This window comes from Etheostoma cragini, chromosome 10 (genome assembly GCF_013103735.1).
Source record: "Etheostoma cragini isolate CJK2018 chromosome 10, CSU_Ecrag_1.0, whole genome shotgun sequence".
Classification (NCBI taxonomy): Eukaryota; Metazoa; Chordata; class Actinopteri; order Perciformes; family Percidae; genus Etheostoma; species Etheostoma cragini.
In genome coordinates this window covers 11947603-11975021 of record NC_048416.1, presented here as the reverse complement: position 1 = coordinate 11975021, position 27419 = coordinate 11947603, and the positions used below count along the sequence as shown (strand labels likewise).

Here is a 27419-nt window from a genome sequence, read left to right as displayed (position 1 = left end):
AGAATGAAATGACTTTACTGATTATGCCAAATAGAGCAGCGCCAGATAACAATTTGAGCCCAATTGTTTGGTGAAGAAGGACGATCAATGTGATTGGTGTAGGGTTTTAGTACTTTTTAAACACAGACATTGTGTGACATGTGGTTTAATATTTGCGTGAAGTGTTGTCATTTCTATAGGTTTTTCTTTTTTTTAGTAAAACAGGAATTAAGATACAACAATGGTAGACTAAAGGTGAAAATTCTCAACACACAAAGCAAATTGTTTTTTGTGCTTATCAATTTGTTGTTTGACTAAATACATTTTCAAATAATAGCATGCGTGTTTCATTGCTGGCTTACTTATCAAGTCGATAAGCGTTAAAATCCTGACCTGTAGCCTTAAAGATACATTTAGAACTGTTAACTAGATGTTGTTTAAAGTAAAGTACACATGTTGTATCCTATATAAAGAGCAATTAGTGAATTGTTAATTAGTGTGTTTGACACTCGAGGCTAAAAGTAATTCAGTCTTGTTTTGTAACTGTGCTCTTCATACACAGCGCTACCCTCAGTCGGGAATAAACGAGGGAATTTTCATGTGGGGTTTGGTAAACCACTCAAATGAGAAATTAGATATTCCATTTTCTTTGAGAGAATCTCCTGCATATATTTGTTATGCAGAAAGTAAATTGGGGTGTGTATCAGCTCCCAGCTGTGTTGTTGTCCATGTCAGTTCGGAAAAATCGCAGCAGGAGACCCCGTCAACATCATGGAACTAATTTGATTTATGACATGCTGTATGCTAATGCTTGTTTTAAAGGGGGCGTATTTCTCAAAACAACCACAAAAATGCTGGGAGAATAAATGTACTTTGCATTTTGAAAACTGAAGATGATTAAACATTTTTAGTTTTATCATGAATGTGCTACACAAACAGGGTACACATTAGTCAGCATCACATCAGTTTGATTTTCCTAGTACTGTAGTCGGGACCGTTGTAGTCTTCAGTAATCACGTCTGTAGGGAAGAGGGTTAGTATGCAGAGCATGTGAAGACTGATTGTGTTCTTATGCAGTGAAGCACATTAGCCAACCTTTGCCTTCCCCCTAGAAGCTATTCATATCCCTGTTTTGATTGGTTAATTCATGTCAGAGTTTAGTTTTCTTCCACAAAGGCTATACAAGAGGCCATTTACTCTCAATAAAATTCAATTTTTTCCCTACACAAAGCTGTGCAGCCACAAGGCACCACCAATGTCAGGCGCATATGCATCATACAGATGTCTTCTTGCTTTAAAGTAATACTGCTCCCATTGAAAAATGCATGTACTTTTATTCTTAGCAGTTGTTTATCTTCAGAGACATTGCTGTTCAACATGTTTAAGTTGATCACATTTACCCCAAAAAGTTAGAGGGTTAGCGCACATGCTGCATATGAACAAATATTTATTCCAGTTGTAAAATAATCAATGTCAGCTAAAGTGCATTTTTGCTGTTTATTAGTGTAGGGTTTTTTTGCATTAAATTGTTATTTTTCTGTGGTATTCCCCATAAAGTCAAGATCAAAGTTCTAGGTTGTGTGTTTTAATGATACATGGTTTTCATTTACTGTATAGTCAAAGTGGAGCAAAGGAGCCAGCCTTTTGAACTTATAACTTCAGATCAGAAATAATGATATTTTTCTCCAACACTGCACAGTCATTGTTCCTAATGAGCTATATTGAGCAGAGCAGCTTGTTAGCCCTTATACCGTTGCTGAAACAAACATTATTAAATGATTTGTTTCTGCTATATGGATCATTAGCAAGTATGAAGTGATGGTGATGTAAAGTACAAGCATAAAGTAGGTGGAATTGAATTATTCAGAAACTCATCTCTAACACATGCTGACCTTTGTTAATGGGTTACTCAAAAGAGGGAAGGAATTACTTTTGTCCTACTTTAAGTTTCCATACAAGAATAATCTCATAAGTCTTATTTGATGAGTCTATTAATAGGGGTGCATTGATTAGTTTAGCCCAGTTTAAAGTCAAGGTTTAAACAGAATAAACATGACAAGCGGAAGTTTGGAATACTATAATCTTTTACTAATATAATATTTTGAGCATCATTTGCCACTTCAGACTGGTGTTCTAATCAGTAATCGTGGTGGGCCATTACAATACATACTGTAGACCTAGCAGGCTTCGTGCCTGATGTGAAGATGCTTGTGGAACTAAGAGTTAACATTTGAAAGTGATTTTCAATGATGGATCTCAAATATTGCATTTCCTGTGCAGCATTTCACAGCTCCTAGTAGAAAATGAAATGGCATGGAGGTTATGTCGCACACCGTAGTATGACTAAACCACATCTGGTGAAGCTGCTCTCGAGGACTGACGTGTTACCTTGTTTTCCTTTTTATCAAAACAACTCAACATTTACATATTATACAGGGCTTAAGGTGTACCGGGTTCATGTGAACTATAGTGAAGTTGTTTGCATTTTAATTTGCCGCTTTGACTTTGTAGCAGGAAAAGATTGCGACATGAAAGCACAATTCCTCTCAGTAATCGTACCAATACAAAGGTGCTGTGTCCTGGGCTGTCGATACCGTCATGCTCAGCTGAAAGATAAGTTCCTTCATGATGGAGCTGCATGCTCTGTGCTCCACCGCTCCCTGGGTGGTGGGGCTGTTTCAGGACAGTGTCGGTGAGTAATACCGCATGCTGGCTCTCATTGCAGCCGATTACTTATCTATTGATTGAAGCCAGCGTTGTGCAGATGGATGCCTTTGGAGCTTGACAAGTGCTTTAACAACCCCGGAACCTAATGCTCCTTAATGTCACTCTGGGTCCATGTTAAATAATGTCCCATCTCTAAGTCACCCGGATTCACTCACGGCCAATCCCAGCAACGGAAAAGGAATCCATCTTGATTGGTTGTCTTCAGGCCAAAAGATCTATGGTCGCAATTACATGTAGCCTCTCCTCGCTGCAGCTGGTGAGATGTAATAAATAGCATTAAGGACTGTGAAAATCCTTTAAATACACTTTCCTCCTTCTCTTCCTTCTTGACAGTTGGAAAGAGCAATGAATTCCCAGCAATCGTTGAGAGCAGCCTGTGAGAAGCAGAACACCGTTTCTACTGCTTATCACTTTCACTTAAGCTGCTCTGGAGATTCAGTCTCGCATCCACTCAAATGTGTACACACACCCACAGCCATCCCGTAACGGGTGCCAACCGTTTTTATTGTTAATACGAGGCAGGGGATAAACCACAGTGCAGTGCAGTGCCCAGCTCTTTGTCCTGTTGACGGATTCTCACACATGAAAATGTACCTCAAGACAGCTGAGTGCTTTACTTACTGATGCACTCCTGCATTTGGACATTTGAACCACACGTTTTTCTTTGCCTCCTCCTGTCAGGTTCTGGCACGGGTCCATCACAGCTCCCTAACAAGTAGCTTCGGGCCAGCCAAGTCAATCAGTTGTATAATCTCAAAATGTTAGAGGCCGATGCAGCCAGACGAAAGTGTCAAGTGAGTCACGACTCATCTGAAACATCAGGCTTAATATGTTTTTATGTCAAGTTATAAAGCAGCCTGAAATGCACAGGCAGTCCTAACATTTTATTTGTTGGAGCTGAAGCGAATACTGATGGCTGTGCCCCAACAGAGCTTCTATCGAGTTTGTTTTTCAGATATCGGCTGAGTTTCAAACATAATCATCAAAGGCTGGACAACCCCGCTGCCTGAATTTTTTATTTTCCAAATAAACAAATCATACCTCTATTTTATAGCTCTCAAGTTGACCTTTTTTCTCAATGTGCTTTACATAGATAAATGAAAACAGACCTGGTGACAAAGCACTAGCCAAGATGGGGCCCGTTATCATCTTGGATGCTTTAGCGTCAAAGAACATTTTCATACCAAGAGCATATCTCCTCCCACAACAAGGAGCTTTCTCTGCCTTAATCTGTGTCTCTTGCTGTCAGCAGCAGCAGCACAGCCAGACACCTTATTCTCAAGTCTGCAGCATCTGTCGTTGCTTAATGTGTTGTTCTTGCTAATGTTTGTAATTTGACGTCTGACAAAGAAATGTTTTGATTAATTGGAGTCCGTGGCACAAAATTATTTTGCTATTTGGAACGCACACGCAACTTCAGACTAGGTATGCTTTGCCCTGGACAAACTGTCATGGTATATTTGACTGTTGGTGCTGCGTAGAAGATGCTCTTTTTAGTTCCACAGGTTAAAACTGAACCGGGGCAAAAGGCGTTTAAGTTTGCTGCTCCAGCTACATGGAACAAGTTACAGAAGTCCATGGAATTTTAATAAGCTGCTCTCATTGGTCGCTTTTAAGAAGATGTTGATTGACTTGGAGGAAGCAACATCTGGCTGTAGATGTTTTGCATGATGTGTTCAGGATTATGGTTGACTTTGAGGTAGGGCTGTGCAATTAATTGAATTTCGGTTTCGGTTTCGATTTTGGCTCCCAACGATTACCAAAATAGTACAATAGAGTAAAAACGATTATTTTGCCATGTTCTTTTTTGTAATTTCCTCGTGTGTTCTGAATAGCGCGCGCGCACACACGTCATGCGGACATCTGCCCCTCCCAAAGCCAAATGCTTTCAGCCTGCACTGTCAGGGAGGCAGGTCGCGTCGACGAGCAGAAACATGCTACGTGCAAGATTTGCTACATGGTAGTGGCTACAAGTAAAGGGAACACCTCGGCTTTCAAAACTGGCAAGAAAATACCTCTGCATTCCAGCAACAAGTTCCTCTTCAGAGAGGGTCTTTAGTACAAGTGGAAACATTGTCACCTGCTTGAGTTCATCTCTTAAACCAGATAATGTTAACAGATTGGTGTTTCTGGCTAAGAAACATTTAAGAGATTATTTTAGCAGCCCTACTAACATGGTGACTTAAATAATTTAGTTGTCTTTAGTTAACTTATTTGCTGTTAATGCTGGGGCCTGATGATGGGCCAGCCTTTTATATTCGTGGATTGAGTTGCTGGAATTTGTTTATATTTTGCCAAAATGTTGCCTACTTGTTTTAAAGAGATTGTGGAACTAAATGCAGGGAATAAATACTTTTATACTTTTATTTGAAATTTATATTTATATTAATTTTAATAGTTCAAAAAGTACAATAAATGTTCAATGTTTTAAGAATTGTTGAAAGGTGTCTTTTTAATAAATGCAACACGTTTCCAAAGTCATGTGAAATAATCGTGTTATATAATCGTGATTTCAATATTGACCAAAATAATCGTGATTATGATTTTTCCCAAAATCGAGCAGCCCTACTTTGAGGGATTTGCTGTGTCAGTTTTATGTTTTCAGTGTTTTTGTGTATTTTGTGTAATTTGTGTTTGTATGTATATGTGTGGTTGAACTACTGCCTGTCTTGGCCAAGACACTCTTGAAAAAGAGATTTTTCATCTCAATGAGTCTCTTGGTTAAACAAAGGTAAAAATAAATAAATAATAACAGATGTTTATTTCCCAATGAAGATTTCAAATTTGTTGCTGTGAAAAAAGGCTGCAATGTACAATGTTGTGTATTTTATTGAACTGGCTGTACCCCTTTTATTAAATCTTCTAATTCAAGCATTATTAATTTCCAAACAATTCTTACAGGGATTCAAAGGAGGAGGATCATTTTTAATCAAACATCAAAGCAGCTCATTTTCATAGAGCATCCCTTTGGCGTAGAACTCACAATAGGATTTCTGTGTTAGTTCAGGATGTTATTGCTTTCTTGCCTCGTTTTTATTTTTGGCAAGATTACAATTTATTTCAAACTCTCGCACACAATTTGGATCACTCGAGGGGGCTTTCTATTTGCACTTTAGCAAAGCGCAGGGACAAACTCACTCTGAGAGTGATTGGTCTACACTTAACCACGAGCTTGAAAATAGCTGGATACCGTGGCCTGTCTATAAAAGAATACAGTGATAACCGAATATCCTGCTGAACTAGCCCAATTGTTATCTCCACTCTCTCATTTACCATAGATTTGCCTTGATGATTTCTGGCTGAAAATCAATGATTCACTCACTTTCAGAATAACTGCTCCTCTGAAGGTGTTGACTTGGTTCTCCCAGGGGCAATGATTTCAATCAAGAGGTGTGTGAATTCTCAGGCTTTTTACAATAGAATAGAACACTGTAATAAATTAGACAAATAAGTAATTTCTGTGTAGAAGATGGATTTAAATTGAATCATCTTGCGGCCTCACAACACATGCATTCTTTGACGCATGCTTTACATAGACAGATGTACAAACACCATACGTGCACCATACACATATTTGCCCACTGTCTCTGCAGGTGCAATAGCTGTCAACGTTTTCCTATCTGCTGACATTAGTTCAGAATACCAAGAGGCTGAGGCTCTCCGCACCGTAAAGTGATGGAATACGATGGGAAGGTTATTCCCACATACATACGGCACTTAACAATGTTGACCTTTATCAACTTTAGGACTGAATTTGCAATAGTTTATAGCATCAGAGGGAGCAAAATGAAAGGAGGGGGACAGCTAACAGCTAGAAACCTAGCAACCTTCAGAGACTGTAGGAGAAGGGGGGCCGTGTAAAAGCTGCTGTAAGTCTGCCAAATATGTTGGATTGGTTTTCTGCATTGCTGCACTGTTTTTCTTGAGTAGAAAAGTAATTGCATTACTATTCACTAAATGTTCTAAGTTTTTGACGCATCATATCGCCTAACTTCATAGTACTGAATTTAGAACTGTCTTCATCAAAAAACACTGCCGTAAGCCAAACTTCTTCTTTTGTTGGTTAGACTTCAAGCCGCTATTTTGGTATATAAATCTCCTTATAATTTTTCTTTTTTTTTCCTGACTGAACACTGTCATGACCCTACATGATTTTTTCTACTTTTAAATATGCCTCAAAATGGCTCAGGATGACCCTGATGTCAGAAACCATTGGTATTGTTTCTAAGTTAGTTGTCTGACATGTTTGTCTAAGGGGGAAAATTATACAATAATTTGACAGCTAAAGGATGTCATGTAATGGGGCTTTAATCCTGTAAAACTGCTAAGAAGTGCTGGCAATTTAATCCCATATTACCATTCAAATAAGAGAATAAGAGAATGTATTACCCGGCAGGACTAATCTTCAATCGTAACATGTCGGGCCCATGTGTACGAGCTAAAGCCTGGACGTGTCTTGATTGGACTGCTCTCCCCTTCCTGCTGAGATGACAGAAATATTAGAGACACACGGGACAAGTGTTAGCAGAGCAAGGTGCTCTGAACTGTTGAATAGACTCAGGCTTCATTCTCACTAATACGCTTTTGTTTAAAAAAAAAGCATATATTTCGCTACATTTATGCCTCGCGGCCACACTGTTTACAAGCCCTTTAAACTGAGACATTTGGAAGTGCTCCTGACCCTGTTAAGGTTTGAAAACTCCGGCATTGCATTGTAGTCTGGACAGGCAGAACTGGAGACCTTGGGAAATGACAACACAGACACCCACGTCAGTCAGTCTCATTGGTTAGGTAGGCTTGCATACCTTTGCAAATACATTCCTAGTCTTTTTTTCACCATTGTTGTTCATTCTCCAGTGTATTTTCTATATTTTCAATTTATACACAAACGATTTTCAGGACAGAGTATCATTGGACAGGTTATGTGAGATGCTTTTTCAGACATGTATGGAAAGTGATGGCACTTGTGTGGACGGGTATTGTTTTTTGTTTTATTAGTGTGGATATAGCCTCACTTTTAGCACTATGTCATGATGCGTTATTAGCAAAATGCCCATTTTTTTACCAAATAGGTCATGCAGTCTTAACTGTGGATCTAAGCATGTAGTTTTTGGCTGTGCAGAAATCTTGTTGCAGTCCTGGGTTTTTTTATTAATGAAGGACTTGCTGCTCCTAGCCAGGTGGAAGCGGTGCAGTAATAAATGTGGCCCAATATATCATCTGCAGCACATTACAGGGGAGCTGGGGGTGATTATTCATGCCGGCAGGGGCATGAACAGACCTTTCAGGGGTTCACGGGCTCAAACTTTGAAAAGGGCGTCTCCCTCATCTTTCTCAAAAGGGTAGGTAGAGTCTCCCCGTGGATGTTGTTAGTTTAATCTCATAATGAATGCAGTGAAATCCACAATACTTTTGTTGTGAGAAATATGCAGATTTCTTTGTTTGATTTTTTTTTCTTCTTTTTTTTCTTTTTTTTCCAGCTGATTATTTGATGAGTCTGGATGTTTTCACATGTATTTATCAAGGTCCTTTTGTTTGTTTTCATGCTCTTACCATAATCATCATTGTAGTCTTTAAACTTAATCATCAATGTCAAACACAGTAGCATGCAATTTGCAGTGTTTACGTTGCATCGTGAAGTCTTCTGCGATTGTGCAGACCATTCTATTAAGCCTCACTGAATCTTAAATTCCAGAATTAGCTTCTCAGACGGGTGTAATCAAGACTGCAATAACCGTACTTGCACTGAATCAAATTTTTTTTTTCTTTTTCCTTCAGCCAGATTCTTGGACTAAATTACAAAAGGCACTTCTACAGTCATTTAGTCGGAGCCAGGAAATGATGGTTCTGTGAGCAGCGGGACGCGGGGTGAAGGTAGATGGGGCGTTATGTTTGGAGCAGCCTGTGTTTATTGTCTGTGGCTATCACAGACAGATGAGGCACAACAGCTGGCCCTAATGCGTGTTGGGTAGGATCAGCCCGGCCCAGTCACACCACATCAATAGACCCATACGTTAGCTGACAGGGAGAGCACTAAACTGTGCTCGTCTAGCAGGTGTCATGGGCCCGGCCCCAGCACAGGTGATAGAAAAATAGGCAATCTGTCTTTCCACTGCAGGGGTATGGTGGGGGGTCGGGTTGCCACCGGACATAAGATCTCTGATCCTTCACGAGGACCTAAAGCAAAAGGGCTGTTTTACACAATGACAAACATCCATAACCCTCCACCAGCAGCACTTCCCTCTAACCACTGCCGGGAGCAGCCAGGTGGTTGCCGTGCCGCAACGTCAGGCCGTATGTGTCACTTATGATCAGTTCTCATGTTACAGATATATTTTACGTTGCAATGTAGATACATAACCGTTTTTTATAACTCGAGCCTGTCTGTTACTACAATGCTTAGTTTCATGTCACCATTTAGGTTTGAAGCACCTTCTTTTTGCATGATGACCTTGTATATGATTGCATTCAGCGACAGGCTATAATTTGATCAAAATGGAAGAGGAATTTAGTTGTAAGCATTGTGTGTGTGTGTGTGTGTGTGTGTGTGTGTGTGTGTGTGTGTGTGTGTGTGTGTGTGTGTGTGTGTGTGTGTGTGTGTGTGTGTGTGTGTGTGTGTGTGTGTGTTTGTTTTATGAAAGCTCCATAATACTTGAAATTACAAGCCTCGGTGACTTGTAATTTGTTCGAGAAAAAAATAAACCTGTTAAGTAGAAATGAATCATTGCAATTTAAATTTTTATAAAAGTGACTTTAAAAAGATGATTACATCCTCCAATGTGATTATTTTTCAACTATAGGATACTAATATTTTCAAAATTACTAGTTTAATAGTAATGATGATGATAATAGCACTAGTATGCATATTTGTACTGTTTTAATGGCGTAATAGATCTAACACTCTTGCCATTTACCCTGGAAACCTAAATGTATGCAGCTTAGACTGGATAATAACCACTGTGCATTTATTACAAATGTACTAAATTACACAACTAAAGCAGTAAAGTATTGAGTAGATGATACTGCAGTATTTTTCTTAATGGCTTCATCATTAAATTTGAAGAGAGGAAAAAAAAGTGGATTCAATCAATCCGGCTTTTATCTGCTGAGAAACGGTGACAGGTGCTTTAACAATTCAGTAATTTGTCCAGAGGATCTGAGAAATTGTGACAATGATATGACAGTGCTGTCTTTGAAACATAATTCTGCCTAAAATATCTTTATTCTGCACTTTTGTTACCATTCCTTTCCTTTGTATTTTACCACTGTGTGGACTCATATTTAGCTACAGAACAAGTCTAAGGAAAACTTGTATTCCTTATGCACAAGACTTTGTCTTGGTCACATTAGTAAGCTTTACAGGTAAACTTATTTTCTCTGGACTTGAACGCACCATCAAGACAGATATATTAGATATATATTATAGTATTTGGTCTTTGGTCTCTTAACCACATAAGGCTGATTAGATTTGTCAAAAACAAATGCTGTAATTGTTGAACTAGGAAGATGATTTATGAACAGCAGTCTACTTACTAATTACTTCTTGAAAGTTACAGTTGTTTCAGTTTCCCCCTTTTTAATAGTTTTTTTAATTTATCTTTTATTGCTATTTGATATATTTTGGTTATTGTTATTCTATCCATTGTCATTTTTTTGTCTGTGTTGACATTGATGAATAGAACTTGAATAACAATTTAATATTCCATTTTGTAGCTAAGTTGCATGTAAATAAGACTGTTGTGGAGTTGATGAAAAGCATATTTATTTAGTAGCACTGAGAGGCTAGCAGCAAAAAAGAATTACATTTTTTTTTTGCATAAATTGCTACAGTACATATTAAAAAATTCTTGTCCCATATTTTGGTTTTGTCTGTCTTGGTTTCCTTACTCTCTTAAATCTTGTCTTCACTCATAAACTACTGACAGACTGGCAGTGTTCTGCCCACGTTTTCTCTAATGTGTGGGCAGGCGTTTACCTGGATGCCGAACAATGTTCTATTTTATGCAAGGAAGCGGCCCATTATTTAGACAGAGTATCTAGTGAAATAAGGCCTGTCACGCTAAATTTAGTCAGACTAACATTTCCCCTCTTCAAATTCTTAGTTGGCACTAAAACCAAATTCACCAGGTGGTTCCTTCGTACACAGCCTGTCAAAGTCATTGCTTGCCTCGAATTTCAAAGCAGTTCTCCAAAAGTACCTTGAGTATCTCTCCATTATCCAAATGACATTCAAATTCTCTTAGAGTGAGCCTATAGTTTGAGACTCCCATTTCCTTGGTGGTTTTACAGTCAGACCCTAATTGCAGTTAGTCACAAGGGCTCTTTTCTATGCTGTGTACACGAAAGAACAAGGTAATATAATGACTCAACTTGGAATTTAGAATAATTGGTCTCATTAATTTAGATTATGATCTTTTTTGCTGTTAAAGCACTTTACCCTATTCTTCACACTTTTATATGCATTGGTTGACGGCCCTGATAAGACGTCTCCACTAGACTCGCAGCATAAAAATCTATTGGGATATTTTCTTGGAGCAAAGTGCCTCTTTTCAGATATTTATTGCCAGTTACCTAATGCTTTGCTATTGTTTATGCACATTATTGGGCTGGATGTGTAAGCCATTTCTGTCTTTGTAATGTACTGTAGAGCGTGGCCATGAAGGCTCCTTATGGATTTGGTAAGGAAGGGGGGAGGAAAAACCCAGGCCTGCTATTATTGCCATTGTGAGGGAACCTGGGAGAAAGCTCTGTGACAAAGCAAACATGCTGTATTTTTCTTCAGCGTTCTTTAGCTTGTACTCTATACACAAATGACTGCTATGAAAGGCACACACCTCAATGGGAGGATCTCAAGGACAGCTTGAAGAATTTGTGTATCGTATGTACATCAGGCCGTAACCCTTCTGCAAATGTGAGTGAGTGGAAAGAACAGGCTTGGCAATTGTGTTACAGTGACTTGAAAACAATACATTTACAACCAATATGGGAGCACTGGACTGCTTATTGTCCAGAAAAAATGCGGTTATAGTGATTTTCTTCAGATGGATTTTATTCACTGTTACAGACAGGCACGGACTGTAGAGCAGATTAAACTGTGGGCGGAATCACCTGCATTACACTGCTGTAATTGTAGTTTGTCTATTTCTAACCAAACTTTGTAAATGTTATTACATTCTGATATATTTAGCACACTACACAGTACATCATTTTCAGTTTCAGCCTCCGCACAAGTTCAATATGATGAATTTTGAAAGTGATTTAAGTTTACTACAGAACTTAAAAGTAATCCTCTTCATTGAGGTCACAAGAGACAGACATGTAGAAATAAGTGTATTGTTTTACATTTTCACCACTCATTTTAGATATATTTTAAAAGAGGATTCTTAAAAAGATCAAATCCAAGTTGCAGAGTAGAAATAAAGAAGAGAAATAAAGATTCAAATGTGCAATACCTCCTGTACAATGAGCGCTCCCTTGTTATCAGACGGTGCATGTCTTTAGCCCTTATTTGCGGTGAGGTGTTATTAGCAGCGTAGTCCCACCTCATCACATCATCTGTCAGAAGATCACCAGTTGCTGTAACAGCCTAGGAGGAGGATCCCTGCGTGCTGCTTATCTGCCTCAGAAACCCGCAACCTTGTGTCCCCGAGAGAGCAGGACACTAACTAAGCGTATTACTCAATGTGGTTTGGATGTCCTGAGTATCTGAGTGTCTCTGTTTGAGACTTTACATTGTCATAACATGACATTTATATGTCCTATCATAAGATAATTATTGCATGTTTACATTACTACAAGTGTACTCACTGCTCACTTTGCAGATTAAGATTTTACATACAACATCAAATAAAAAGTGATGCGTTGCTATCGTTTAAACTACCCAGTATATGAAGCAGTTAACCTGAGCACCACGTGGACCAGATACAACATTAAAGTGCTTCTTCTCTAGCCATTTGGATGGTGGAAGTTTGAACCCTGCATACCAGCCACAAATACTCTCACTTAGCTCAGCGGTATGTTAGAGAGTATAATAATGTACTCACTGATTCAAAAAGGCTGCCAGGTTCCTGATGGCAAGATGGCTAAAGATAGAAGGTGGAGCATGGCTGTCATCAAGATGTCTTGTATAGTAAATAAGTGATAGTTCTGTAAGTTAAACTGAAGCTGCGTTTTGTACACAGTATGCAGCTTATGTTAGTGGAATGTGGATAAATCAGAAAGTTTTAGTACTATTTTTGTTTGTTTAGTACCTTAATTTGCTACATTTTGCTACAACATTACTAACATTAGCTTACTAACAGTTAACTTGTTCCCTGTAGACAAAGGGTGCTAAAACAATCGTTTGACATGCTTAAATCTCGTATTTTTTAGCTAGCTATCGGCCCTTTGGTTATGGACTTAAATGCACTCTGTGTCTATGATAAGATGGCATTGGACCATAGCGGGATGTGATTGGCCAGTGTTCAGATAAGCAGTAAACCAGTTGGCCAATCATGTGATCTCTTTCCTCTTTGTGAGCCAGTCAGTCAAACGCAAAGGATGTGAATGACCAGTGTTCATATGATCGCTCTTCTCTTAATGGGGCCAACCAAAAGAATAAATAAGTGTTCGACCGGAGTGCAGCCGCAGCCCATTTTGACCACACAAATAGACCAAAGGGGAAATCTCCCGGTACTCCCCATGGCCTAAGCTAGCATGACATAGTTGGTACCAATGGATTCATTATGTCTTCTAGTTTCATATAGTACGGCTACAAACATTAATTCGTAGATTGTATGAATCGATTTTGGATCTTTCAAATAAAAAAATATTTCAGCAGTCAATTATTTTATTATTTTTTATTTTTAATATAAACCCAGCCCTATTTCAAAGGATACATGCAGTGATATTTTATAATTTTCTTATTGTCAGCCAATCCCATGAAAAGACTAAAGCCAACAATTAATCTATCCTATAATAATAGGTATTGACTTTTTATCCAAAGCGGTACGGTTGCTTACTCCTCTGTGCCAAGGAGCTCCAAAATAATTTAAAAGAATCAATGACCCTGGGTCACATGTTCCCTCATTATCATGTAGTTTATTTAAAGTCAATCCCACATACTCTGTCCTGGGGCCATAAATACTCTCCAGAGTGTCAAATGTGTATTAATCCACAAGTAATTTACAGTGTCCTTTTCAGTAAGCTATTAAGCTTTTTGAGAAAACTAAATGTTATGTATGTGACCTGTATTAAAGTTATCTTCGGAACAAATGTCCTTGCCACAGAGAGAAAGGGAAAGTCAGAAAATATTGAGACATGTTGCTGGTTTAAGTGTTTTGTGGGAATAAACTATAACCAAATTCTAAAATATTACCAGACTTATCCTTTGAAATACTTCTTCCACTATTGGGAAATAAACTATATCTGTAACTGACTAAATGCTATTGCTTCTCCTGCTTATCACACAATCAATTTCTTATTGGCCAAAATTTCCCTCCAGAGTTATTGCATTAAAACGTTATAAATAAACCCACCGGGATGCTTTTCATCCTTGAACACTTTTCAGGTATCTCTTAAAAGGAAATTGATGAGGTACAATGATACATTTATTTTCTCAAGACACTGTTTCAGGAGTTTTTCCCAGGTGGAGGGAATTGCATTGTGTAAGCATCAGCAGTCGGAGCCTATGGTAGCTTAAAGCCTAGACCATTACATCTGATCTGCAGGGTTAAGGCAGAACAAGCACTGTGCTCAAGTGTGGCCCCATCTCGTCCGCTTCCCTCTTTTTATACCAGCTTCAATGTTGTTAAAGCAAAAGAAATTGGACTGTCTAGTAGAAATCAAGTAGCAACATCAGCTCCATTTTGGGAAGAGGTTATTTTACGCTGTGAGCAGCTGGTTTTCTTCTTTTTTTATACTTCATTGACGTCTACAGTGACTGCACATTGGCCTGCATCATTAGTCTTCTTCACAACTTGTTGTTAGGGGGTTCTATGAGTACTTTTACATTTTTCATCACTTATGTAAACAACTAGGTGAGAAGTCATGTACATATTACAGGAGTAATTATCGATGCACAGATAAAAGCCAAGGAACATGAGTCATTCTCGAATGTGACGAGGCTAAGCTGTTGAACCTGCCCCCATCGCTGGGATTTTGACGGCACATTACTCCTATCAGTGTTTTTGCGTTTTATTTTTGCATTACCTGGTGTGACTGTTGGCTGCTGTCACACTGGGCTACATTATTTTTCAAAGTTACTGCTTCATATGTAATTTTACTAACTTAAATTGGCAAATAAAAACTAATTCATTTTTTTAGGTAGATTAACCTGAAATTGAGAAGGAGGGTTTGGAGTAATGAAAAATGGGCTTCTTCCAAAAAATGATTTGTATGCATGCATTGCTAAATCACAGACGTCAGTTTGTCTTTGCTATTGGTTGTGATGTCAGGAGGACTGGAAGGAGCTAAAAAAAAAAAATGGAGAGAATAATCAGAAAGCTGTTCAGGTTGAAATGAGTTCTCCTCGCTTTTTCTGCCTTTGACTGCTACCCCGAACACATGTGGAGTTCACGTGGGCTTTCTTTGCAGGGAAAGTCATGCAATAACCAGCCCTGTCTTTTATTCTAGTCAGGTTCACAGTTACCTATACAATTCCTCGTTACATTTGTCTTTTATGTCCGCCTCTGGATCCGAGTCTTTACCGCAATGTCACATGTTCACAAAGACACTTTTGTCTTTGGATAATGATGCTGACACATGACACATGTCTGCATTTAATGCAGTTGCAGCATTCATTATTCTCATCATACTAATGGATTATAAAGGCGGGAGTTTGCATTTCTAGTCCCCGGAATATGGTATATATATAAAGGGAAAGCTGTTACAAATAACATGTCTAATTGTTAGGGGTGGAACGGTACACAGAAGTCACGGTTTGGTTCATACATCACGGTTTGGTTCGACTTTGGTACAATGGAGGGAAAAGTAAATCAAAAATGCAGAAGGAGATTTTCTTTTATTGTGCATGTCTCAGGCTGTATCACCTAGTGTCTTATAGTCTCTCCCCTAAGCTAGCTGTACAGCCTGAAGTGTGTAAAGTCAGATGTAAACAGTAAGTACCCCACATCATCTCCAGACTCCATCTGCAACTTGTAACCAAAATGAGACAATCAGATATAAAACTGAAAATTTAAAAAATATATATTAAAAATATAGCCTCTCTGTTCTCTGCAAAAACAATCTAAATTACCTGATTAATTCAACGTTATCGGGGTTTCCCGCAGCACTTTGCAGCTACGTCATCAAAAAATAAAATGTATAAGTGATATCGGCCATATTACTCAGCCCTGTTTTCTCCCGATCCTTCCAAACCACACAGTTGACAACTTGCAGGTGGAGGTGATGGAGGCGGACTCGGACATAAATGCCACGGGCTGCTGTGGACTTGTCAGTCTCGCAAGCGGCGTCAGGAAAGTGGCTGCATGTGTCCGACAATGCATACAACATTAACCGGTACAAGCCTACAGCTGTCCGCAGACACGGACTTCGGAAAATGTGTCCGTGCCTCCAGGACAATAAACTGAGACTTAGTTTCCTGCTTGTCCATCAATGGTCAATGATCGGTTAACATTTTAATTTCATTGTTCTATCTTTTGGAAGGATGGCTGCCAAAAGTCCTTGAGGTCTTGTAAGTTGTTGATGCTTGCACGAGTCGGTCAATCCGGAGAATCATCCGGCTACGTTGTCATGAGTGGATCTGATTCAGACGAGCGAGAGAAGTCTCTCCTCAAGCTCAGAGTAAAGCAAATCCTAAATAAACGTATATTTCACTGCTGAAATAACATACAAGGTTCTGCATGGAGCCTAGCTAGGCCTACTGTAGGTTTGGTGTATAAATGTAATATGTTAAAATGCAATAAGGTCAAGCACACAGTTGATTTAAAAAAGAAAAGAAAAGTAGCAGTAGTTTTCTTATTCTTAGCTGTACTGACTCAAGTGATTCAAGTGACTCTCACAACCCGGTTCAATTTAGTGAGCGACTCGGGATAACTCGAATCCTTACAAAGAACCGGGTTTGGCAAGCCTAGTCCTTAGTGCTACAGTCTCTGACAAACTCACTGGATGGTCGACCTGACAAAAAACTGCACAGATAGGCAGAGCTCGGCTACATAGAAACCAATCAGAGCTAAGGCGGTGCTACAGATTAGGTGTCCTTAAAGAACCCATGTATCTAACAGTAGTTCCGCATTACATAATTAATTTGCACGCAAGTTTTATTTATTTTTAGACCGTTTATTCTCTGTGTAAATTCATGCACCAAACGCCCGTACCATGTTTGGTTCAAGACAATATATATATGTATCATTTCATGTACCATTTCATGGCTAATTAAATGAGCAAGAGTATATTATCTAAATATATCTGGTGTAATTTAAACCTGGGATCAAACATTTTTATTAACCTAAAATCTACCCACATTGTAAAAGCATCTCATTATCCAAATTAGTGTAGTGGAGCTAACAGACTTGTTAACAACCATGGCACGGCCCAGGTCAAGCAAAACAGGCGTTTTGAAAGTGACTGCTAAAATGTGATGCAACAGCATCGTTAAATTGTCAACCTTCTGTACTTAATCATGTGTTTACCTTATCTTTAAACTGCACTGTTAGTGAGCCCAGTGGCTTAGTGTGTCACCGCTACAGTAAGTGCTGGTGGCTTGTAAAATTGGAAAGTTGGTTCTGGCGTAGTGTTAGAGTAATTAGAGTTGAACAGGTGATGCTTTATCTCAGCCTTGTTATGGATCATGTCTTTGTTGTGTTGTTCTAATTCTCTGTCTGATGCTGAGGAGCCTCCATGCTCTGTCACACTAATTAGATAGCGCCAGTCATCCCCCATTTCTCTCCACCTGGATCTTTGCTGGGAGCAGGGTAAATGATTAGATGAGGAGGAGGATGAGGAGGAGAAAGAAAGGCAGGTTGACAGGCAGGTTGACATGGAGACAAATGTCGCAGGGGGCCTCACGTTCACAATGGTTTGTGTCAAAAGCCTTTGGAATAGCCTTTGGAATAACTTCTGCCGATATCAGCAGTTATACACTCTGCTGGTTTTTCATTTTGCCAAATTGAACCTTTTTTTTTTTTTTTGGGAAGGTCTCTAAACTGTTTCCGTGGGAACGTCTGGCATATTGTTCACTGCGAGGCCATCTTAAAGATAACATGTTATCTAATTGTAAAGCTCTCAAAGTAACAGTTGCAAAATGTAGTGTTTTGTTTAGTTTTTCCAGCATCGTGAACAATAAAGATTACTACAGATGGTGACATTCTATTATTTTGAGGTTGACGGCTCTTGATGATTTTTGGTCTGCTTTGCTTTTCTCTGTTCGAAATGTTGTAAAATGCAGTGTGTGTGAAACCTCATTTTAGCTCAAGGCATATCCAGTAATTAAAGGATTAACTTGGTAATCTAAATTGTCTCTTGTCTTTTCCTTCCTCCCCCCCCCCCGTTATTTCTTAACATCCATTTCAAAGATTTAAGAATGCCTCCTTTCCCTCCCCGTCTGCATTTCTGTGTCTTCCCATGCCTGCGCTGAGTTCTTTAATCAACTTGTTTCTGGATAACCTCATTTCCGGCTAAGCGCAAGGGGAAGAAAAATCCATGAGCGTGTGCATGTCTTGGATGTCAAAGACTGCGACCGTGTCTGCTCCTCCCGACAGCTCATGATACCTTTGGTTCCTTTGAGGATTGCTTGTAGTTATTAAGTCAAAATGTGTTTAAATCTCTGTGACTCTTTTAGAAAAGCATGCACTAAACCGCCAAACAGGTGAAGCTTTGAAGAATCTGAGGCATTTACATCCCGAGTTTTGCTACAGCAAGGCATTTTAAATCTAGCTCTAAAATGAGCTCCATAAATCTATCTAGTGGATACTGAGGGCATAAATATACACACCCGAGTGTGAAGTTCCCATAGAGGCAGGCAGATATTTATTTCTAAAGGCCAGTTATTTCATGGATCCAGGATACTATGCATCCTGATAAAGTTCCCTTGGCCTTTGGAATTAAAATAATTTCTGTCATTACATAGATAGAGATTGGTATGGTTTGTTTCAGTTAGCCTAATAGCTGGTTTGATTTGCATTGAGGTGATTTTATGGAAAGTTCCCCATGCCTATCTCTATGCATGGTGAAGGGTATGTGATGATATGGAGTTATTTTATTCCAAAGGCCAAGGGAACTTTACCAGGATGCATAGTATCCTGATCCATGAAATAATTGGCCTTTAATAATAAAAATCTGCCTGTCTCTATTGGATTACAAGGGTGTGCTTATGCCCCCTGTATTTTAAGGAGGAACATTTATTTATTTACGATACATTATTCATTCACAAAGATTTTTAATTAAGGCATTAATAGGTTCTTGTTATTCCTCTTTTAGTCAGTTTTAGCATGGGTAAGTAAACTTGATCACAACTACATTGAGTAAAATACCCAAGCTACTGTGGTGTCACTGAATTTTGCAGGATACAGAGTTTATTGGAGAGTCCCAACTAGTGATTAACTGCTGTAGAAAACTGATTGTTTGAGAGACTGACTCACCCATCAAACTGGCTTGTCCGTGGAAACATCTGGAAGTGAATGGCGACAAAGCATCAGCTGTGGCACTTGAGTGATGAATATATTTCCTCCAATCTGGAGACTCTTAGCCCACACAGTGTTGATGATGCTTCTAAGAATAGGATTGTGGTTTCTGAATCACAGGTCTGACCGTGTAACGATTCAAATGGGAAAGATAAATGTGTCTCATGTTCACCCTTTTTGTATTGTAATGCACACAAATTCAGACTCACAGCAATTGATCTTGTTTAACATCACTTTCAGCCATTCATTCACACACATTTCCACAAACAAATGTACTCACACACATGCAGCCTCTGTCAAAAAGCGCAGTTCTCAAAATGTCAGCTCTTTTACGTTGACAGGAGCTTAAAATGGTCTCGTAGGTTTCAAAGCAATAGCGCGTTTCAAGACGGCGTCTCCTTGAAAGGCGAGCGAAGCGAAGGTGTCTGAGTGTCGGCGCTGGTGGCAAAGGTAGACGGCACGACGTTTCTTCCCTGCTTGGACCCCCCTGCTGAGGTGTTGCCTCAAATAGATGACAGGAAAAATTAATGAATAAAAGTCAACAAACCGGAATAAGCAGATGTGTAAGCTTCTGTTCAAAGGTGTAAGCCTCACTAATGGTGCTGCTTTGCACCGTATTCACACAAATAATAGCTAACTTTTTAATGATGTCACTAAAAAAAACTAAATATACAGCATTTAATCATTCAAAGTGCTGCGTGTTTAGCGTAGAGATGATTTACGTCGCCGGCTTTTGATGGCAATTCTCAAAGTTGACGACACGACCCAAGCTTTAGGAGCGCATGCAAATATTCTCAACAGGGAGCAGTGTGGGCAGCGTGTTATTAGTATGCTGGATTAATGCATGCACACAGATGTACAGCCCTGCATCCGTGTGCATACTTAGCAGCCAATGAAGATTGTAATAACGTCATGTGTGAGACTGATTTACTTATTCACCCCCATCCTCCCAGCTCCCACCTCTCCTTCTGTCCTTCACTCTCTGATACATTTCTTTTGTTTCTTAAGCCTCTCTGCATCCCTACCCACTGATGCAAACACGGTGTGATGAAGTTCGGGTTGCCATCTCTCCTACATGTTTATTTAATGCATCCGAGCCAGTTTCTATAAAAGTGTATTTTTTTTACTGCCAGTGATTGATTGTTTTCCAGACCAACTTTAATAACCAGAGATATTGTAAGGTATCTGAATGTGTTTGTGTTTGAGCATATCTGTGTAAACCTGCATTTTTGTTCGCATGCATAATCCTGCATCTCTCATTGATAAAGAGAGAGACAAAGCTGTCTCGAGCGGTTACTTCCATTTTTGCGTGCGGTCTATATTTTGTGTAAGGTTCTTGTGTGTGTGTGTGTGTGTGTATTTTAGCTTCATGACTGTGTATGCTTGTGTACACTATACAGGAGCATGTGTGTGTGTGTGTGTTTGACAGAGAATAAGTGTGTGTGTTTGAAGGATTTATTGTTGAAGCATGGTTGTCCCATTGAAAAATGTATAGTGAATCCCAGACATGTGGAGGAGTAAATATTTGTCATCTGGGGACAAACATATCAGTCAGCCGTGTTCCACATTACATATGATGCTCGAAGGAGCTTTTTTTTTTCTTTCTTTTTTCTCACATCACATTTCAGCGACTTTCCCTGTGTTTGATCACTGTCTATGATACGAGTGTCCCCAGCAGGTCAGTAATTCAGAGTTTCCATACATGTACTCTAATATAAATAGGCCTACATTGTATTTAGAGTGATTACCACATACTGATACTCTGGTGTAAAAGCAGCCAGAAAGCCATTTGAGCAAACCCAAGCATTCAAACATCAACCAGCAAAGTGGTTGTGACAAATTTTGATCTCTGCTTTGTTCTTAATGGCAGCTAAACATGGAATGGTTTAATATTCTGCCTAGTGATTTTAATTGAATTAATTTCAGAGGACATTGTAAGGTGCTGATGGTGTCATAAAGCACTTGTTATAGCTGCTGTTCATCACTGTGATGTAAATTATGTCCAGTGATTGCTCAATGATGCTTTTCTTTGGGGACATGACGTTGTAAAAAAAAATTGTAATTGGCTCCAAAGGGCAACGATGTGTTGGTGCCATGAGGGAGCAACACAAAAGAGTGTTATTTTCTCTCCAGCTATGGTTTTTCTCCCTGCTGACATCCTTGCACTGTGGTGCATTCAGCAACTCTGTTCTCCAAGTAGATAATAAGGAGTGAAATTAAAAAATAAATGCTTAGATTACATATGGCGATAACACAAGTCGACAGAATGGGGCACGCTGACACGCGCATAGGACAGGTTAGGATACGTATGACGAATGTTATTTCCAAATAAGACTTGAGATTTGCACATATACAAAAAAGACTCCTGGAAAGTAATACAGTAAACGACATTGAAGTAAAAATCATTAAAAAGAAATATCAAAGATCGACAGTAACAAAAGATGTTTACAAAGCTGCAACACTTGTGAAAATCTAAACCTGCATGCTTTTTTTTTTTTTATACATGCAGTGGTGTGTGCATATAAAGTTACAGTGGTTACAGGAATGTAACTTTTTTTTTTTAGATGTTAAATATAGTATTTATTTTAGTATTTTTGCCTGCATCATAAAGTAACTTCATCTCATCCTCTCGCTGGATCCCTGACTTGGGAGTTGACGTGGTCGGCTGGACACATGAGACACGGGGTCTGTGTGCAGCAGGCGGTCTGCCCTGGACATCATGGCTCAGCACACTGACAGCTGCTGCACCCTCGTTGAGTTTATGTATACATGTGTGCGGTTGTTTGTGTGTTTTAGGTCAGTTGAGTTGTCTCTCGAGAGAATAGCATCTGCAGAGAAATATTGGGTCACAACCTAATGTGTTTTTTTTTTTTTAGAAAGTCCAAATTATTCTTCTGGGTTATTTCATGGCACTGTTTGATAGTTATGTAATGGTTACTGGGCCTTAGCAACACATCCAGAATGTTGTAACAATTAAATCATCTTCATTGGCTGAATGATCAGCAAGGGAGACATTTAGCTTCCTGTGTTTGTTATTTGTGTGTGTACTAAATGATCTGGCAATGGACTCCGATGCATTTGGCAGTTAATGATGGCTTTAGCCAATCCCATTCAGTGGAAGTTAATGCCCATAGTGCTGCTGTATGTCTATTTGATTTGTGCATTGACCTGCAACAAGTCTGTTAAGTGGCTGATACTCCCTGTATGCGTGTGCATGTGTGTGCGCACGTTGACTTTGAAGCACATTTTGTCATGACAATAATCTAAGCCAATTAACTTTGCATCAGTCCTCTATTATGGCTTTGATATAAACTAGTGCGTGACTAGAATGCCCTGCCATAAAATGACAATTTACTTCTCTAAAGAAATTACGTGTTTAACCTCATTAACCTAACGTGCATGTACTAAAACAGAAGACTAACCCCTAACCCCCTTGTGCCACACACACATAAAACACATGCACAAACACAAATTGGAAACATCATCACAAGTTGAGAGTTCGAGGTGAATGTGGCCCCTGCAAATGAGCAGCCGGCGATGAGTTAACAACATCAGGAGCTCATCAAGCCATTGTCGTGACTCGTCAGCGTCTCAGCTGGCTTTTGTTTCACTCTCTGTTTCAGCATCAGCTGTCCTCTATGAGACGATTAACCTGGCAGGTGTGAGGTGAGTCTCGCCCACTGTTTTAGAGCTGTCGTCTCCGGTCTGCGGGGAGTACAGAGGGTCAGCACGGCCGGCTAATGGCCACGGTCACTAAGCTGGAAGCCGGCCTATTAGAAGAAGCCGCCATCATTAGGACCAACACACTTTGAAACAACCTGACCTACTGGTCCCTCGCTGTTTATTAGTAAAAGTTTGGCTTTCCGTTAAGCAATTATACTCACCATTCATGATGAACTGTGGCCTCTACCTCAACAAGAAACACATACTCTCATACATAGTAAATAATGTCAGGCTGTTGTGATGTCCTGAATAGGGAGCTGCCATATTAACAATATTTTCTTCACAGCAAATGTGTGGCAAATTGCAAAATGGAGGAAAAGGGGAAAAGTGTCAGCAAGTGATGTATGCCGTTCATTGGACACAGAACATTTAGTTTTCATTAAGAGTTAAACATGTACACGAAACATTAATGGGGTTCAGCGACAGCAGCAGTGGCATGCTTCACTATCTCATCATGATAAATTAGCAACTCAGCACACAGGGGCAAAAGAAAAATAGGAGAAGAAAGAGAGACATTAAAATGTGTAGGGGCGGGTAACTGACAAAAAATGTCTTTTATGCAAAGATTGGTGTTTATGACACAACGTGATATTATCCCTGACCTGTCCATCAGCAAGCTGCAAGGATGAACGAGGGCTTGGCGAGGGAGGAGGAGAAGAGAGAAAGGTCAGCACAAGTGTTGCTGTTCCATTATGAGAGATGTGGACTCCCATCCTCTTCTGCTTCACAGGGAGTGATGGAGAAGGTTGTTAATGCCTGGTCTGTCAGCCATATTGGATTCAGGGCAGTAAATTAATACACTCCTTTTTAAAGTGGTTTTATTTTGGGGTTTACTGGTCCCCACTGAGTGTCTGCAGTGTACAGAGGTTATTTCCCTCTTTCCACTCCGTTCTGTGTCCTCTCTCTATCTCACGCACAAAGCTAATATGTTTAGAGAGGGAGAAACTTTGTTCATTGAGGAAGGATGTGTGCGCCATAGGCACCAATGTGTCGTTTGGTGTTTGTGTTGAACATTGGTCAGCAAGCGTAAAAAGTTTGCGGTAAAATGCAGCATTTACCCTCTGAAGGACAGCTCCTGTATCTCTTTGGAGGACTAAAACTGCCGCTGCTGTATATAGGAAGGGATTTTGAGCTGTCAGTCATCTTTAACCTCTCTGCCTCTTGCCCTGTCTTGCTTAATGTGGACCGAGTTAAAGTCCTGGTTGAAGAGCCGTATAACACATTGTGAAGTGGCCTAGTCGCTGAGACAGGATTTATGGCCGCCGGTCCATCAGCTGTGATGTTAAAGGGCTGTGATTAAATGCTGAAGTAAAGACCTGGACTGCGCTCCTCCCCTCTGAACCAGCCAAGATCATACAAGGCCATTTCTCCTCCATACAGTTCTGTCTCTCTTTTTCACCCGTCTGTCCTTCTGTCTCTTCTGCCTCTTTTCTTATATAATGAGGCAGAAGAATCTTGGCTGGTTTAGGGGGGAGGAGCGGAGTGCAGGTCTTTACTTCAGCATTTAATCACAGTCTTTTAACATCACAGTCGTCATTCACCAAGGATACTGAATCCCTGCATTACACCTTGGTGTCTGCTGCATTCATGAAAACTTGAAAGCCTTTTTTTTTTTTTCTTTTTTTTTTAATGTTGACATCCCTTTTATAAAGATTATTTTTGGGGGCATTTTTAGGCCTTTTATTTTTACAGGACAGATGAAGACAAGAAAGGGGAGAGAGAGGGGGAATGACACTGAATGAGTCAAACCTGCGTCCGCTGCGTCAAGGAGTAAACCTTCATATACTGTGTGCGCCCGCTCTACCAACTGAGCTATCCTGGCCACTTGGCATAACTTTATAATTTTTTTTTTTTTTTTATTCCCTGAAGGTTCCGAGCATGCAACAGCAACACTTCCTGCCGCCTTCTCAGACCTGTTACCTCACTTCCTGGTGGAGCCAGAGGACGAGTTCATCGTGAAAAACAAGCCGGTGACGCTGACCTGCCGCTCCACCCCGGCCACGCAGATCTACTTCAAGTGCAACGGAGAGTGGGTTCACCAGGACGACCACTTGATTGAGCGCACCGTTGACCCAGCCACAGGTACATGCAAAGCATATGGTGTAGACATGAGCAGTGTTCTCACCCGGTTTTGGATGGGTTGTTCTTTGTGCTAAATGTGCGACTCCATAGATACATTGTGTCTGCGTGCTGAAACTAAGGTTTGCGATTTGCCAGTGATTACTGTGCTCCGTCAGGCTCTTGGGTCATCATCCAGCCTATTTAGCCTGCCAGTCTTATTATAGGCACATTGCTTTCAGTCTCAAAAATCTTCTCGATCACCTTGGAGACCTGTTTTTTTTTTTCTCACTGTTGTGCTGCCGTCCTCTGCCATCAGTGTCATAAACATGTATGACACTGATGGGGTGTGATTCATCAGCAATCTGCAAATTCAAACCACCCTTTCACAGCCTGACAACTGATTGGGAGCGGGAACACACACACACACACACACACACACACAGGCAAATGCATTGCATGATTTGTTGCCAAACACAATAAACGCATGCATAAAAATATAACAGACACAATAACTGTGAGCTACACAAAAGAACAGACGTGCAGCCATCATTGCTGCACACATACACACAGAAGACAAAGGGAAGGTGTTTTAAAGCAGTAAATCTGAAGGGAACTTTAAGCAGAGATGTATCAATTCATATGCACACTTCACCTCTTTGTTTTTGGATAAAGAGCTCATTGTGCTAACATTTTATCCCTGTGGTCTTTGGAGTTTGGAAGAAAAATGCAGCAGCTCCAAATTGTTCATTGTAAAATGTCAAGGGGGGTGGGGGGATTACGTTTAAGTGTCGATTTAGCCTAGACACTTGTAGGGGAGGATTTCTGATCTAGTTTACAGATAAGCACAAAAATTCTCTCATACTGAGACTTTGATTGGTGTACGTGCTCACTCCTGCACCTGCTCTTTTTTTATTATAAACAAAACCTACGATTTTTAAAATTCTCTGCTCCGTGAGTGACTTTGATTTGCAGGGTGATACAAACTTCAGTTCTCTGCGGTACGGTAGCGGTTTCCTTGTACAACAGAAGACGGAAGACCTTAAAATGTGTCTGTATTTCCATTTGTTGATATGTTTTACTGTTTGTATACGGCTAAGTCTTGGATGCAAGACTTATTTTGGAATCCGGCTCTGGTTGATAATGGCCATAAAAGTTTATAACGCGTTAATTGTAGTTCACAAAAGGGATCGTTTGTAGATTTGGATCATTAAGAATAAATTGTCAACGCTTAACCATTTTGAACAATTAGCAACGCTCTCTTCACACAATTGTTGAGAGTGATAGAAATCTGTGTTGCCAATATCAACAATCCTTTAAGAAAGAAAAGGGTTTTAAATTGGGAAATGTTTAAATAACTGGTCATAGTCTAATAGTCACAAGTAAATTTAAAGCCTTGGAAAGCTCTGACATATAGGAAAAGTAAATAATAATTGTAATACCTTTGCTTTAGAAACACCTTCCCTTCCTTTTTACATGCACTTACACTAAGTAACCAGGTTACAGTCTTGCTTCCTCCAGTAAGGGGATTTCTTAAACATAAAAGTGTAACCTGGTTTCAGTAAGCAGGGGATAGGATTTGGGAAATCATTTTTTTTTTTTTTCCAGGTAGATTTGTCCTGGAGACTGCCAACTTATCTGACGTGAATACCTGTAACCAGGTTTCTAATCGGCTTTTTACACTTAAACATGTGCAGGATGCATTCTCATATTTAAAATGATTTCATCCAAAGTCTGAAGTAACCTCTGAATAAGTCCATTTTTTTTTTACTGCTCAACATTTTATAAATGCTGAAATATTCACACTGAGGGAAAGTTCCTCTTTCCCTGTCCTTTCACAAAGAAAAATGCCCCAAAAAAGATGTGTTTTGTCAGTAGCATAAACTGCAGAGTTTAAGGGAACATCACATTACCAATGCAACATTTAATGATGATGGACCATTTGCCATGTGGTTATGAGCCAATATAGTCAGCTTTTATTTGTCTATGAAACAAATCTGTCATGCCGGGTGCCACGGGCCCCTGCAGCAGCGAGAGGTTCCGTCTTTAGAAACCCTGTGAAGTTCCAAGGCCTCCTCGCAGCTTTCCACATCATTCTGTGGTGCCGCTGCGTATGATGATGGATGTGTCAAATGTAGGGCTGTGCAGTTATCAAGGACACGTGGTTGTCCAGAGGTATGGCTGCTCCAAGGTACCCACATCGATCTCTCAAACACTTGTGCTGTTTAATGTCAGCACTACCCTGAGGAGGGTGTGTGTGTGTGTGTGTCTGTGTGTGTGTGTGTGTGTGTGTGTGTGTGTCTGTGTGGGGGG

General features: G+C 39.8%; 1 protein-coding gene across 5 annotated transcripts in view; it reads left to right on the top strand.

Annotated features, from left to right (window-relative positions):
- The window catches only part of unc5a (unc-5 netrin receptor A), a 142276-nt gene that overhangs the window by 43032 nt on the left and 71825 nt on the right, over window positions 1–27419 (top strand). For all 5 annotated transcript variants that reach the window (XM_034883713.1, XM_034883712.1, XM_034883711.1 and 2 more), the window contains exon 2: window positions 24918–25130. In XM_034883713.1, the coding sequence (XP_034739604.1) occupies window positions 24918–25130 (213 nt within the window). The remainder of the gene's footprint in view (window positions 1–24917; window positions 25131–27419) is intronic.